At 49.3% G+C, this 13,557-nt stretch overlaps 1 protein-coding gene across 3 annotated transcripts in view; it reads right to left on the bottom strand.

Moving 5' to 3' along the window:
* Positions 1 to 13,557, bottom strand: part of NLRP12 (NLR family pyrin domain containing 12) — a 31,269-nt gene that overhangs the window by 12,304 nt on the left and 5,408 nt on the right. For all 3 annotated transcript variants that reach the window (XM_001494403.5, XM_070223243.1, XM_023650339.2), the window contains exons 3-4: positions 8,873 to 10,574; positions 2,050 to 2,220 (exon numbers count right to left, since the gene is read on the bottom strand). In XM_001494403.5, coding sequence (XP_001494453.4) covers positions 2,050 to 2,220; positions 8,873 to 10,574 — 1,873 coding nt within the window. The remainder of the gene's footprint in view (positions 1 to 2,049; positions 2,221 to 8,872; positions 10,575 to 13,557) is intronic.

Below are 13,557 nucleotides of genomic sequence, written 5' to 3' on the forward strand. Positions count from 1 at the left end.
ACGCCTCCACAGAGGTTGCCGTTAAGAGAGGAATTCAGGACCCGTCATGTTCACTCTTCTCCACATCTTCTTTTCTCCATCACTAGGAGAAGAAGAAGGTACCACATCCTGAGTCGGCATCATGGTGCTCGCGGGGCCACAGCTGCTGGTTGGCGAGGCCACCATGGTTTAAAAGCTCACCGCCAATGGTGGAAGTATCTTTATTCTTCTTCTTCCCTCCAGGCATCTGGGGGGCGAGTGACTTTTCTTTTCCTCTCTGCGACTTCCTTCCAACCAGTTGGATGGGACAGAATGTGGGAATTGGGGATTGCTGAGGAGAGGAGGCCCATGGGTCTCTAGTCTTGGCCCGTTGCTCTGACCTACCTCACTAACGTATCTTATGGTGGTGTCATTTCCACCGGAAAATGAGGCACACATGGCCTTCAGACTCAGAGAAATTGGGAATTGAAAACCAACTATGCCACGGAGTAGCAGATACAGAGCCTCGTTCCAGTCACTTCACCTCTCTCTAATCTGCGTGGAGATGGGGCTGATGGTATGGACCTTAGTGAGTGGGTGAAAGAATTTGGTGACTTACTCAACATCAGTACTTAGCATGGTTCCTTGCACATAGCAAATGCTCAACAAATTATGGTATTATTGTTATTATTATGCTCTCCTTGGGACTTGGCCCATGTCCTGCTCACAAAATGGTACTTGGCTTTCCCATGCCTCGATCCCTGTGAGTATCTTTCTTTTATGACACTTCAAGGGAGCAGAGGCACAGTGTGGGTCAGGATTCAGATATGCTTGGTTCTCTTAGTCAAGTGTCATTCCAGTTCCTCTAAGCTATGCCTTGATATCACCATGATCGATAATAACATGCACTCTTGATAGATAGAAGATGATGATGATGATAGATAGATAGATGATACATAGACTTAATTTGTATTGTTTTTTATCTTTTTTTTTGAGGAAGATTAGCCCTGAGCTAACTACTGCCAATCCTCCTCTTTTTGCTGAGGAAGACTGGCCCTGAGCTAACATCCATGCCCATATTCCTCTACTTTATATGTGGGACGCCTACCACAGCATGGCTTTTTGCCAAGCAGTGTCATGTCCGCACCCAGGATCCGAACCAGAGAACCCTGGGCCGCTGAGAAGCGGAACGTGCGCACTTAACCACTGCACCACCGGGCCAGCCCACCATACTATTTTAATTATTGTAGCTTTGTAATATAGTTTCAAATCAGGAAGTGTGACTGGAGTTAGGAAGCCTGAAAAGGAGGAGATAAAAATAAGAAAAGTGAGAGATGATGACGCCTGAACTTCTACTGATCCCCATCTGTTGTGGGCTGAGTCGTGTCCCCCACAAAATTCACACACTGAAGTCCTAACCCCCCCGTCCCTCAGGGTGTGGCTGCATTTGGAGATAAGGTTTTTAAAGAGGTGACTAGGTTAAAATGAGGTCATTAGAGTGGGCCCTAGTCTAATATGACTGGTGTCCTTACGAGAGGAGATTAGGACAACGACATGCAGAGGAACGGCCATGTGAGGACACAGGGAGAAGATGGTCGTCTACAAGACTCAGAAGAAACCAACCCGGCTGATTCCTTGATCTCAGACTTGCAGCCTCCAGAACTGAAGGAAAATAAATGTCTGTTGATTAAGTCACCCATTCCATCGTATTTTGTCATGGCGGCCCTTAGCAGACAAACACATCATCCACTACCCTAATGTCTTTTCTTCCTTCCTTCCTTCCTTTTTTTTTTTTGGTCAGGAAGATTGGCCCTGAGCTAACATCCATTGCCAATCTTCCTTTCTTTTGCTTGAGGAAGATTCACCCCGAGCTAACATCTATGCCCATCTTCCTCTATTTTGTATGTGGGATGCCACCAGAGCATGGCTTGACAAGCAATGTGTAGGTCTGTACCCAGGATCTGAACCCATGAACCCTGGGCTACTTAACCACCATGCCACCGGGCCAGCCCCCCTAATGTCCTTTCTCACTGAGCCCCATGAGAGGCAGCGGTAGGACCCTGAGAAGCGCACAGACCCACCTTGACTCACCTCAGGTTCTGAAGTTTGCAGTTGGGGTGTCTGAGTCCTTGACACAGCAGCTTCACCCCACGACTTCCCAGGGCGTTGCGGTACAACACCAGCTCTATCAGGTTTGGATTGGTGCTTAGAGCAGAAGCAAGCTGTTCGCTGTAGGCATCTGGCAGGATGTTCCTCTCAGGTCTGCATGAAGGAAAGACAGGCCACAGTCTAGTTCTACTGGTCACTTTAGAATGATTAAGTACAATTGTATGTCACTTCATCTTTTTTTTTTTTTTTTTTTGCTGAGGAAGATTGGCCCTAAGCTAACATCTATGCCAGTCTTCCTCTGTTTTGTATGTGGGATGCCACCACAGCATGGCTTGATGAGCAGTGTGTAGGTCCGTGCCTGGAATCCAAAGCCATGAAGCCCAGGTTGCTGAAGTGGAGTGCGCAAACTTAACCACTATGCCACCGAGCTGGCCCGTCACTTCATCATTTATGAAGCATTTTGTCATCTTTATTTTAATTTATCTTCTGAACGACCCTGCATTACTTGCCCAAGGTCACACAGCTACTAGATAGTAGAAACCAGACGTAAACCCTTGGACTAGGGGTGGAAAAATGGCTTTCATCTCACAGGTGCACTCTGAGAGACTGGAAGAAGCCCTTGGAAGCCAGAACATTGACAGGTGGCCTTTCATCTACACCCATGGTCTTCAAAGTGTGGTCCTCAGTTCAGCAGCATCAGCATCACCTGAGAACTTGCTAGAAATAAAAGTCCTCAGCCTCCAACACAGCCCTGCTTGATCAGAAATCTGTGTTTTAAACAGCCTTCCAGGTGATTCTGCTCACACTTCAGAACCACGGATGCACCCAATGGTTTCCTCACTCCCTTTCTTCACAGCTGATGAAAGTAAAATATCTCTGCTGAAGAACCAGAGCCAGAAATTACAAATTTGTGGCCTGGGAGCTGAGTTCCATCAATGAGTGTCCAAATAATTCACAAATCAGGAGATTTCACATGAAAATACAGATTCTGTAGCAATTCTGGCTACACAAGGACCTGATGAGCACAAGGCAACAGTTGGCCCCCATAACCAGGTATGTGACTACTCTTGTCAGTGGGACCTGGACACTCCTGGTCACCAGCCCCTCTGGCCTGCATCCCCCATTTACACAACCAGTCTGGCTGTATCGTTTCCTCTGGCTGCTGTAACAATGACCGCAAACACAGCAGCTTAAAACAACCCACGTTGGTCATCTTACAGTTTTGGAGCTCAGAGATCTGAAAGGAGTCTTGCTGGGTTAAAATCAAGATGTCACCCGGATTGTGTTCCCTCTGGAGCCCCCAGAGAAGGATCCACTCCTGCGCCTTTTCCAGTTTCCAGAGGCCACCTGCATCCCTTGGCTTGTGGCCCCCTTTCACGAATCATCCCTCTGAACACACCACATATCGCGTCTCCTTCGCCTGTCTCCCTCCATCCCTTATGATTCCTTTGGGCTCCACAGCCTAGAATCATCTCTCCATCTCAAGATCCTTACCTAAATCACATCTGCAAAGTCTCTCTTGCCGTATAAGTTCACATATTCACAGATTCCAGCATTAGGACCTGGGCATCTTTGTGGGGGAGCCATTATTGTGCCCAATACACTGGCCTTGGTGAGCATTTGAATTTATAATTCTTACTTGTGAGATAAGAGAAAATATATATATTGGTCACCTGGCACAGGGCTCCTGAAACTCTTGTGATTTCCTGGATGATAGGAGTGTCCTTTGTTCTAATGAGGTGACTCTGGGTGGGCTCCTGGATGGGGACCGCTCAACAGAAAGACCAAGCCACGATCAGAAGCTTGGAATTTTCAGCCCCAGTCTTCATCCTCCAGGGAGGAGAGAGGGGCCGGGAACAGAGTTAATGATCAATCACGCCTCCGTGATGAGGCCTCCATAAAGATCCCAAAAGTACGGGATTCAGAGAGCTTCTGGGCTTCTGAACACGTGGAGGTGCTGGGAGCGTGCCGTGTCCACAGAGAACATGGTGCTCTGAGCCCCTTCCCCATGCCTTGCCCTGTGCATCTCCAGCATCTGGATGTTCATCTGTATCTTTTATCATATCCTTTGTAATAAGCTGGTAGACAGTAAGTAAACTGTTTTCCTGCATTCTCAGCAGTTTCAGCAAATAACAGAATCCAAGGGGAAGGAGGCCATGGGAACCTCTGATGTGTAGCCAACCTAGACAGCCGTTATGGGTAACCCGGGGACCTACTACTCGTGATTGGTATCTGACGTGGGGTGAGAGCAGTCTTGTGGGACTGAGCCCTTAGCCTGAGGGATCTGACATTATCTCCAGGTAGATACTGTCAGAATTGAGATAATTACGTGGGACACCCAGTTGGTGTCACAGAGAATTGCTTGGTGTGGAGAAAGCTCCCCACATCTGGTGTCAGAAGCGTCGTGAGTGTGGTAGTGGTGTGACAGGAAAGAGGACAAAAGAGGAGAAGTGAGTTTTCCTAGTTGCCCCTCCAGACTTCAGAGCCAGTCACCCCCCCCCCCCCCGTAAACAAGGCAGTGATGGAGGTGAAGGATGCCTCATCTCTCTGTCTGGATAAACAATCTGACGTTCCATCTTTTGAGGTTTGGCATGGAGCGCCAACACACTTGGTCCAGACCTACAGGGATGTGAGTAAGACAAGATATGATCTCACAGGTCAGAGGGCAAAGAGTAGGACATTTCCTGCCTGGCTGCGGAAAGGGGTGTGGATTGGGTGCAAGGAGACTTTCAGAAGATGCTGTAATTTTGGACCTTCTAAAATCTTGATGACCTTTCTCTGAATCAGGCTGGGGTCAAGAACTGGCCTGAGTCACATAGCACAGGGTACAATAGGCAGCCAATAAAATCTCCTAATTTACTTCTCGTGATATGGTCTGTCTTATGACTTATGGTATAAGGTATAACGACACACATTACTTACATATTTTAATTATATATAATTATGCATATAATAATACACATAAAGTCTAGTTTATGTGACCCGCCATACCCTAGAGGCCTTAACTACAATATGGCAATGTGTTCTGGTAGATTTAATCAAATCATCTACTCAGAGTGTCTACACTGTCACCTACGGTGGTGATGGTGAAAAGAGTGATGTCTAAATTTTATTGAGTTCTGACCTTGTACGCAACCCAGTGTGAAGCCTTTACAACCAGCCTTAAGAGGTAGGAATTAAAATTCCCATTTTCGGGGCTGGCCCGGTGGCACAGTGGTTAAGTGCACATGCTCCGCTTCTGCGGCCCAGGGTTTGCTGGTTCGGATCCCAGGTGCAGACATGACACCGCTTGGCACACCATGCTATAGCAGGTGTCCCACATATAAAGTAGAGGAAGATGGGCACGGATGTCAGCTCAGGGCCAGGCTTCCTCAGCAAAAAGAGGATTGGTGGCAGATGTTAGCTCAGAGCTAATCTTCCTTGAAAAAAAAAAATCCCATTTTCCACGCAGAAAAACTGAGACTCAATGAGAAGAAAGGTCCCACAGCTAGCGGGTGGCAAAGTTGGGATTCTAATCCATGTTTGTTAGATTCCAAATTCCGGGCTCTCTATTCACCAGCACCCCTTCTTGTATCCTCTAGTACAGTAATTTAAAGTCCTGAGCACGCACCCTCCATAAACACACGTAGTACACCTTTACAGCATTTAGATCAATGAGGAGCCTGGTTGCCAGAATTATAACTCCAGCGAGATGAAGAGTCATGAGGAGCCAGGCAGAGTCTGATAACTGGAAACAAGCCCCAATCGGAGCGGATGTTGACACATCAGTCCCTCTTAACTGCATCCCCAGGGTCCTTGGACTGACTTTTCCCTCTTCCCAGAACACCCCTCCTTCCTAAATTTTCACGTCGCTGCTCCATCTCATCACTGAGGCCAGCAGCAGTCGTTATCTGAGCTGATGGGGAGGCGCGGAGGATCTGGAGCCCACCCTCAGCAGGACGTATTCAACGATTCCCACGGAACTAGCGCATCAGGACCCCAGCCCCCTGCCCCTGAGTATGGGTGGGGACACTTCTGAGAAGTGGAAAGTAGCATTGGCCTCTAGTTGCCCCTGAGGGACTGGCTTGACCATGTTCCCTTTGTTGGCTGTCTTCCCTTGTCTTCTCCGCTTTCTGGGACGATCTCCCAAAGAAACTACCATAGGGAACCAGAACACCCTACTTTGGCGTAACGGTTATTTTGAGTTGAAGGCAAATGAGATGCAGAAAGAAGGTCCAGAGCTGCCCTTATCCGACCAAGAGAAGAAATTTCTGAAAACTGAGGACTTCCATAAATCTCCGTCTCCTGGGGAAGTTTTATGGCCACAAAGAAGATGGAGGGGCCGGCCCCGTGGCCAAGTGGTTAAGTTCACTGTGGTGGCCCAGGGTTTCACTGGTTCGATCCCAGGCGTGGACATAAGACGGCGTCCCAAATAGCACAACCAGAGGCGCTCACAACTAGAACCTACGACTATGTACTGGGGGGCTTTGGGGAGAAGAAAAAAAAAAGAAGATTGGCAACAGTTGTTAGCTCAGGTGCCAATCAAAAAAGAAAAAGAAGATGGAATGTTGGTACCAAAGGGGTTCAGGACACACGACCCCAAGATGTGGGACCTCAGCATACTGAACGTCTTGAGCTGAAGGGGTTTGAGAAAGAAGGAGGGAGAAGCGTCACTCTGACCCTCGCCCCCAACTTCTTGCCTAAAAGCAGGAGATCAACCTCTCCTGCGGAAGGTGCCCTCCTGTATAACAAGGAAGGGAGACAGCCGTATTGCCAGAAACAGGGGGCTTAGAGCCAAGGAGGGTGTCAAACAAACCTCGTTACTTCCTCACCACTTACGACCCCAAGCGCAAATCCCTCTGTCTCGTCAATTCTTCACAGATTTACCGTTTCTTTGTCTAAAAGGTATAAAGGCTTTGTGCTCTGTGCGCTTCCTTGACTCTTCATTCTCTTGTGAAGGCTCCCGTGTACGTGTAAAAATTCAAAAAAATCTGTATGCTTTTCTCCTTTTAATCTATCTTATGTCAGTTTAATTCTTAGGTCCGGCCAGAGACCCAAAGAGAGAAGAGGAGAATTTTTCTCCCCCTACAGTTCCATGATGGACCTACACAAACAAACCTTACTCCATGAGTTTTCTGCATATATTTTCCACCCCACAATTTGCCACCCCAGAACCTCAAAGTTCTTTTCCTTTGTTCTTGTCACTTGTCTAAAAATGTATTGTTCTTTTGTTAAGATACTATAGAACCCCAAGTTCTAACCATCCCTCTGAGCTACACGTCTCTGGGTACTCCTGCATGTAAGCGCAGATGAACGTGCTAATAAACTTCTGCTGGTTTTTCTCTCACTGATCTGTTTTTTGTCAGTCTAATTTACAGGCCTCCAGTTAGGAACCTAAGAGGTTAGAAGGAAAAAGAATGTTTTTCCTCTACTACCCTACTAACATTGAAATCCTTGTTTCTAAGATTACTTTTTGGGGAACTCAAACCTCGCACAGTTTTAGCCAAAAGAGTCTTTTAAAAAATCACTTCCAGGGCCAGCCCGGTGGCGCAGCAGTTAAGTGCAAATGTTCCACTTCTCGGCCACCCAGGGTTCACTGGTTCAGACCCCCGGTGTGGACATGGCACCGCTTGACATGACATGCTGTGGTAGGTGTCCCACATATAAAGTAGAGGAAGATGGGCATGGATGTTAGCTCAGGGCCAGTCTTCCTCAGCAAAAAGAGGAGGATTGGCAGCAGTTAGATCAGGGCTAATCTTTCTCAAAAAACCCCAAAATATCACTTCCTCAGAGCTTCTTTCCTTGACTATCCCCTTTCATGTTGCCCACCCCCGTCCAAGTCATTGTCTATTACATTACCCTGGTTTATTTTCCTCACAATAGTTAGCGCCATCTGAAACTACCTTAATCATCAATTTCATTTGTTTTCTTGTTTGCGTATTTATTTGCTTACTATTCTTTTCTTTTTAAGATTGACTCTGAGCTAACATCTGTTGCCAATCATCTTCTTTTTTTTTCTCCCCAAAGTCACAGAACATAGTTGTATATCCTAGTTGTATGTCATTCTAGCTCTTCTATGTGGGATGCCGTCACGGCATGGCCTGATGAACGGTGCCAGGTCCACGCCCAGGATCTGAACTGGCGAACACTGAGCCACCGAAGTGGAGTGCATGAACTTAACCACTCAGTCATGGGGCCTGTCCCTTCACTATTCTTTTTTTTTTTTTTTTTGAGGAAGACTGGCCCTGAGCTCACATCCATGCCCATCTTCCTCTACTTTATATGTGGGATGCCTACCAGAGCATAGCGTGCCAAGCGGTACCACGTCCGCACTGGCAAACCCCAGGCCGCCAAAGCATAACGTGCACACTTAACTGCTGTGCCACTGGGCCAGCCCCACCCTTTCTTTATCTATCTGCCTCTCTTGAGGATGTTTGCTCTGGCAGGGGCACTGGCCAGCTTATTCGCACTGTTTTCAGTCTAAAGAAAAGTGCTCTTGATAATATTTGTAGATTGAATACATTCTCCTTGACATGGGCCCCAATTTGGTCCTAAAGAGTATTGTTTAAGAGCAGGACACCGTCGACCATGATCTGGGAGCCAGGTCATTCTCTGCTGTGGGGGGCTAGGATGTTTTTGCAGCATCCTTGGCCTCTACCCACTGGAAGCCAGTAGCACCCCTCCCGTCTCCCCTAGCTGTGACAACCGTCTATTTCCCCAGATATTGCCAAGCATCTCCCAGGGTGGGGGTGGAGCCACCCCCAGTTGAGGACACGAATTCGGTTAAGAGCGTGAACTTGGAGAGAGAGCCCCAGCGAGTACTTACGGCTGTGCCAGTGGCGCCTGGGGCCCCTCAGCCCCCCTCAGCCCGTCTTCCTCGTCCGCGCTGTAGGCGGCCCCGCACAAGTGCAGCACCACGACGTTCCTGCAGTTCTTCACACAAAAGCAGGAAACCATGTGCTCCATCCTGGTGGCGATGTTGCTGACCACGACCACTTGGAAGTGGCTCAGGGCCTGCTGGATGAACTCCTCCTCCTGGATCTCATAGAGACAGCTGAAGAGCTCCAAGCAGCCCTGCTGGAGCATGGAGCCCTCGCTCTGCGCTTTGCTCTCGATCCACTCCAACAGCTCCGCCTTGACGCGAGGCGAGACCTTCCAGCAAAGACTTTTCTCCAAGTAGCTTCTCGTCTGCTCGTTGAGGAGTCCAAACAGGAAACGGACGGTGAGCGCCAAGAAGCTCCTTTCTGAAAACCCGCACTCAGCCAACAGCCTTGCCACGTTCTGGTCTGGGCCGGATCCGCTCTCCCCATCCTCCAGGATATAGTGCATGGCTGCGAAAAACTCCTGGAAACTCAAGTGGATGAAGCTGTAGAACCTTTCACAGTTGATGTCCTTCTGGAAGATGTTCATATTGAGGAAGGAAGACACATCCACTCCATCCAGGCCGTGCTTCCGGAGGTCCTGTTCCTCAAAAAGGATTTTCTGATTCCAGAGGCCATCTGCAGCCAAAGAGCAGAGCCCTCTCTGGTTGGGTGGGATCTGGAGGGTTGGGGTCCCTGGCTTGGGTTGCATGAGACTCAGGAGGTAGAGCGTGTACACTGCCGTCGTGGTCCTGGATGTCTGCCTCAAAAGCCTTCCACCCTCCAACTGCTGCTTGAGGCAAGTGCAAATGACCCAGCACACCATAGGGACAAAGCACAGAGTGAAGAGGGGCTCGTTGTCCCTCACGAAATGGAAGACTTGGCCGGCCTGCTCGGCGTTGTGGAAATACTTGTAAAAGTACTCCTTCCTTTCCGCCTCGGAGAAGCCCAGGATCTCCACGTGCCGGGGATGCTCCAGCAAGCGGTGGAGCTTCTCCAAAGCCATGGGCCTGGTGGTGATGAGCAAAGACAGCTCCGGCAGCAGCTTCTTCCGAATCAGGCTGCTAAGCAGGAGCTCGGTGGGCCGTTTCTCCTCCCAGCAGAGGCACCAGGGGCCCTGAGGGTCGTGGAAAGAGGGCTTGAGCTCATCAAAGCCGTCAAGGATGAAAAGGAGGCGCTCAGGAGCTCGCAGGAGCTCCTGGAGGGGCGCGCCGGGCTCAGGCCAGCAGCTGGAGATGAGGTCTTGCGCGCTCCGCTCAGAGGCGTTCTGGTTCATCTCCCTGCAGTGGATGTAGAAGACGTAATCAAACCTGTCTTGGAAGAGCTTCCTGTCGGCCCAGTCCAGCATCACCTTGTGGGCCAGCATGGATTTGCCCATCCCTGCTGCCCCCTGCAGGACCACGGTGCGCGGCGGCTCGGGGCGCTCCTCATCTGGCTCAAAGAGGGTCTCCATCTGGATGAGGCTGGCCTGCTGTCCTACGGTTCTCGTGTGTCCCCGGCCCGTGTCCAAAAGCTTCTGCTGAGCCCACGTGGGATTTGAGTGCTCCTTCACCAGGAGGAGCCGGGTGTAGCGCTGGCTGAGGTTGACGCATTCCCCCAGCCGCGCGTTGCGGTCTTCCATTAGGCGGAATTTCCGGCGTACGTGGTTCCTGTAGGATTCCCGGGGATCTGATGGAGAGGAAGGGAGGATCCGTGGAAGACTCGTCAGCAACATTTCATGAATTCCTGAGTTAAAACAAACCACGGTCTAGTGCCTACTTGTTCTGTGATATCCTTGGAACGGTTTTCTAGGTGGAGTCTGAGAATCTTGGTACCTCCCTGTGAAGATCTAAGCTTTGCATGGGAAGTAGAGGCGTTAACATGGAAACCTCTCATGCACAGTGTGCTATCCTTGCTGCTCAAATGGTGGTCCCTGTGCCAGCAGCATGGGCATCACCATTCCGGCTGAGGGACGACCGCAATGCGGCGAGAAGCATGTGTCAGTCAACCCCATCCTCAGCCTCTCCTGGCAAAGAACACCTAATCCCATGTGGGCCCACCGGGGAGCTGGTTGGCAACGTGAAATCTTGAGCCCTGCTTCCCTACGACTGAATCAGAACCTCCCTGTCTAACAAGATCGCTGCATGGTTTGCACCCCCATTAAAGGTGGAGAAAGCAGGGCTGCAAAGTTTTTTGGGTCTGCTTTGAAACAAGGTAGATGCGTATGGCACTGAAGGAGAACTTACCCGTTCTATAAACCCTTTGCTTAAAGGTTCTTTGGGAACACCTGCTGGTATAGATGTCTGGGAGTAATCTAGAATAGCGGTTCTCATGGGGAGACTGGGTCCTCCTTGGGGACCTTTTGCAAGGTCTGGAGGACGTTTGGGTTGTCACAACTGGGCGTGCTACTGCCGTCTGGTGGGCGGAGGTCAGGGATGCTGCTGAACGTCCTACAACACACAGCACAGCCCCCACGACAAAGAGCTATTCAGCCCCAAAATGTCAACAGTGGGAAGGTGGAGAAACCCTAATCTGGACAAAAATGTGTCCCTTGGTATTTGGATGTCACCAGAGGCCCATAATATCCACCCAAGAGAAGGTGAAAAAGATCTGAATTCGATCCCAGGACTCTCTCAAAACAAATACACGTACTCTTTTATTTTTAATTGTGGTAAAATAGACCATAACATAAACTTTACCGTTTTAACCTTTTTTTTAAGTGTACAGCTCAGCGGTATTAAGCGGATTCACAGTGTTGTGCAACCATCACCACCGTCCATTTCCAGAGCTTTTTCGTCATCCTCAGCAGAAACTCTGCACCCAGTGGACACTCACTCGCCATTTCTTCCCTCCTCCACGGCCCCTGGCAGCCACCGTCCTACTTTCTGTCTCTATGAATTTGATGACTTTAGCTACTTCATATAAGTGGAGTCATGCAATATTTGTCATTTCATGTTTGGCTTATTTCACTTAGCATAATATTTTCAAAGTTCATCCATATTGCAGCAAGTAAGGCTATTATTCGTGTGTGTGTGTGTATAGTTCATCCATTCATGTATTGATTTTTTTAAAAAATCACTTCCGGGGCCAGCCAGGGCATCCCGGGTGTAGACATGGCACCACTTGGCAAGCCATGCTGTGGTAGGCGTCCCACATGTAAAGTAGAGGAAGATGGGCATGGATGCTAGCTCAGGGCCAGGCTTCCTCAGAGAAAAGAGGAGGATTGGATTAGGGGCTGGCCTTGTGGCCAAGTGGTTAAGTTCTCTCGCTCCGCTGCAGACGGCCCAGTGTTTCATTGATTCAAATCCTGGGTGCGGACATGGCACTGCTCATCAGACCATGCTGAGGCAGCGTCCCACATGCCACAACTAGAAGGACCCACAACAAAGAATACACAACTATGTATTGGGGGGCTTTGGGGAGAAAAAGGAAAAAAATAAACTCTTTAAAAAAAAAAAGAGGAGGATTGGCAGCAGATGTTAGCTCAGGGCTAATCTTCCTCAAGAAAAAAAAAGATAACAAAAAGAAAAGAAAATCTTAAAGACTGGATCACTTTCGGCACTGTGCTGACCCCTATTGGAGCCTGAGGCCAAAGGAAAAATCAATAAAATTGATCGTGCTTTTAATTAAAATGTTGATATTTTGTTCATCATGGATTTTTTGGGCAATTATTTTGACTTTTAGAAAATACTGCATTGAAATATTTCTCTTGGTGGCTGAGCTTTTTTGGCACCCTCTTATAATTTGCACCCCAAGGAAGAGCCTCACTCACCAACGAACTCTCGTCCTCCCCACACCCAGCACTCTCCCTCTTACTGGTAACCTTGCAGTCTCACAGAGGGGCTCCTGGTAGATTCCTGGCACTCCTTTCTCTCTAGCCATCGGTCTACAAGCCCTGCCCTTGTCTTTCCTGAGTCTCTCTGTCCACTCCCTTCCTCTCCCCTCCGTCCACATGGCCACCTGCCCCAGCTGGGCCTCCCCTCTCACCTCCTCTAAACGCCCTGTCCCAGCCCCTTCCCCTGAGTCCAGCGTCCCCACCAACCCCAGAGGAAGACTTTTCCGACCCCATTTGACCCTGTTCCTCTCCTGTTCAAAACCCTTCCTGCTCCCCTTTGGCCTCATGATGAGAGTCTAAGCTCTTCATCCAAGCTCTTCAGAGCCCTCGCGGCCTCTGCTCCACCTTCCTTCCATCGCAGGCTGGGAGTTCCCCAGCGCCCTGACACCACAGTCCCAACCAGCCCAGATCTTTCTCGGTCCCTTGCTCCAAGTGTCCCCCGTGAGGACGAAAATCCGCCCCATGAGAATGACTGCTCTGACTGTGTTAGAGTAAGGACAGCTGTGAAGCCGAGGAGAGAGGAAACAGACACTTTGCAAACAAGCAGGGGAGAAAACTGAGGCTCCGAAAGTGGGCTTGACTTGTCCGAGGCTGCCTGGCTGGAGCGGTAGGTGGTGGAAATAAAAGCCCAAACTTGGTGCTCTGGCTACAGAGCTCCTAACGCCAGACCATGAATCCCTGCCCCGACTTCAGCCCTGAGCCGGCCAATACGGTAGCCACCGGCCCCATGCGGCCACTAAGTACTTGAAATGTGCCTGATGCGCCTGAGGAACTGGATTTAAAATTTTCATTTTCGTTAATTTCAATTAATGTGTATCTACATTTAAAAACCAATAC

Source organism: Equus caballus, chromosome 10, assembly GCF_041296265.1.
Source record: "Equus caballus isolate H_3958 breed thoroughbred chromosome 10, TB-T2T, whole genome shotgun sequence".
Classification (NCBI taxonomy): Eukaryota; Metazoa; Chordata; class Mammalia; order Perissodactyla; family Equidae; genus Equus; species Equus caballus.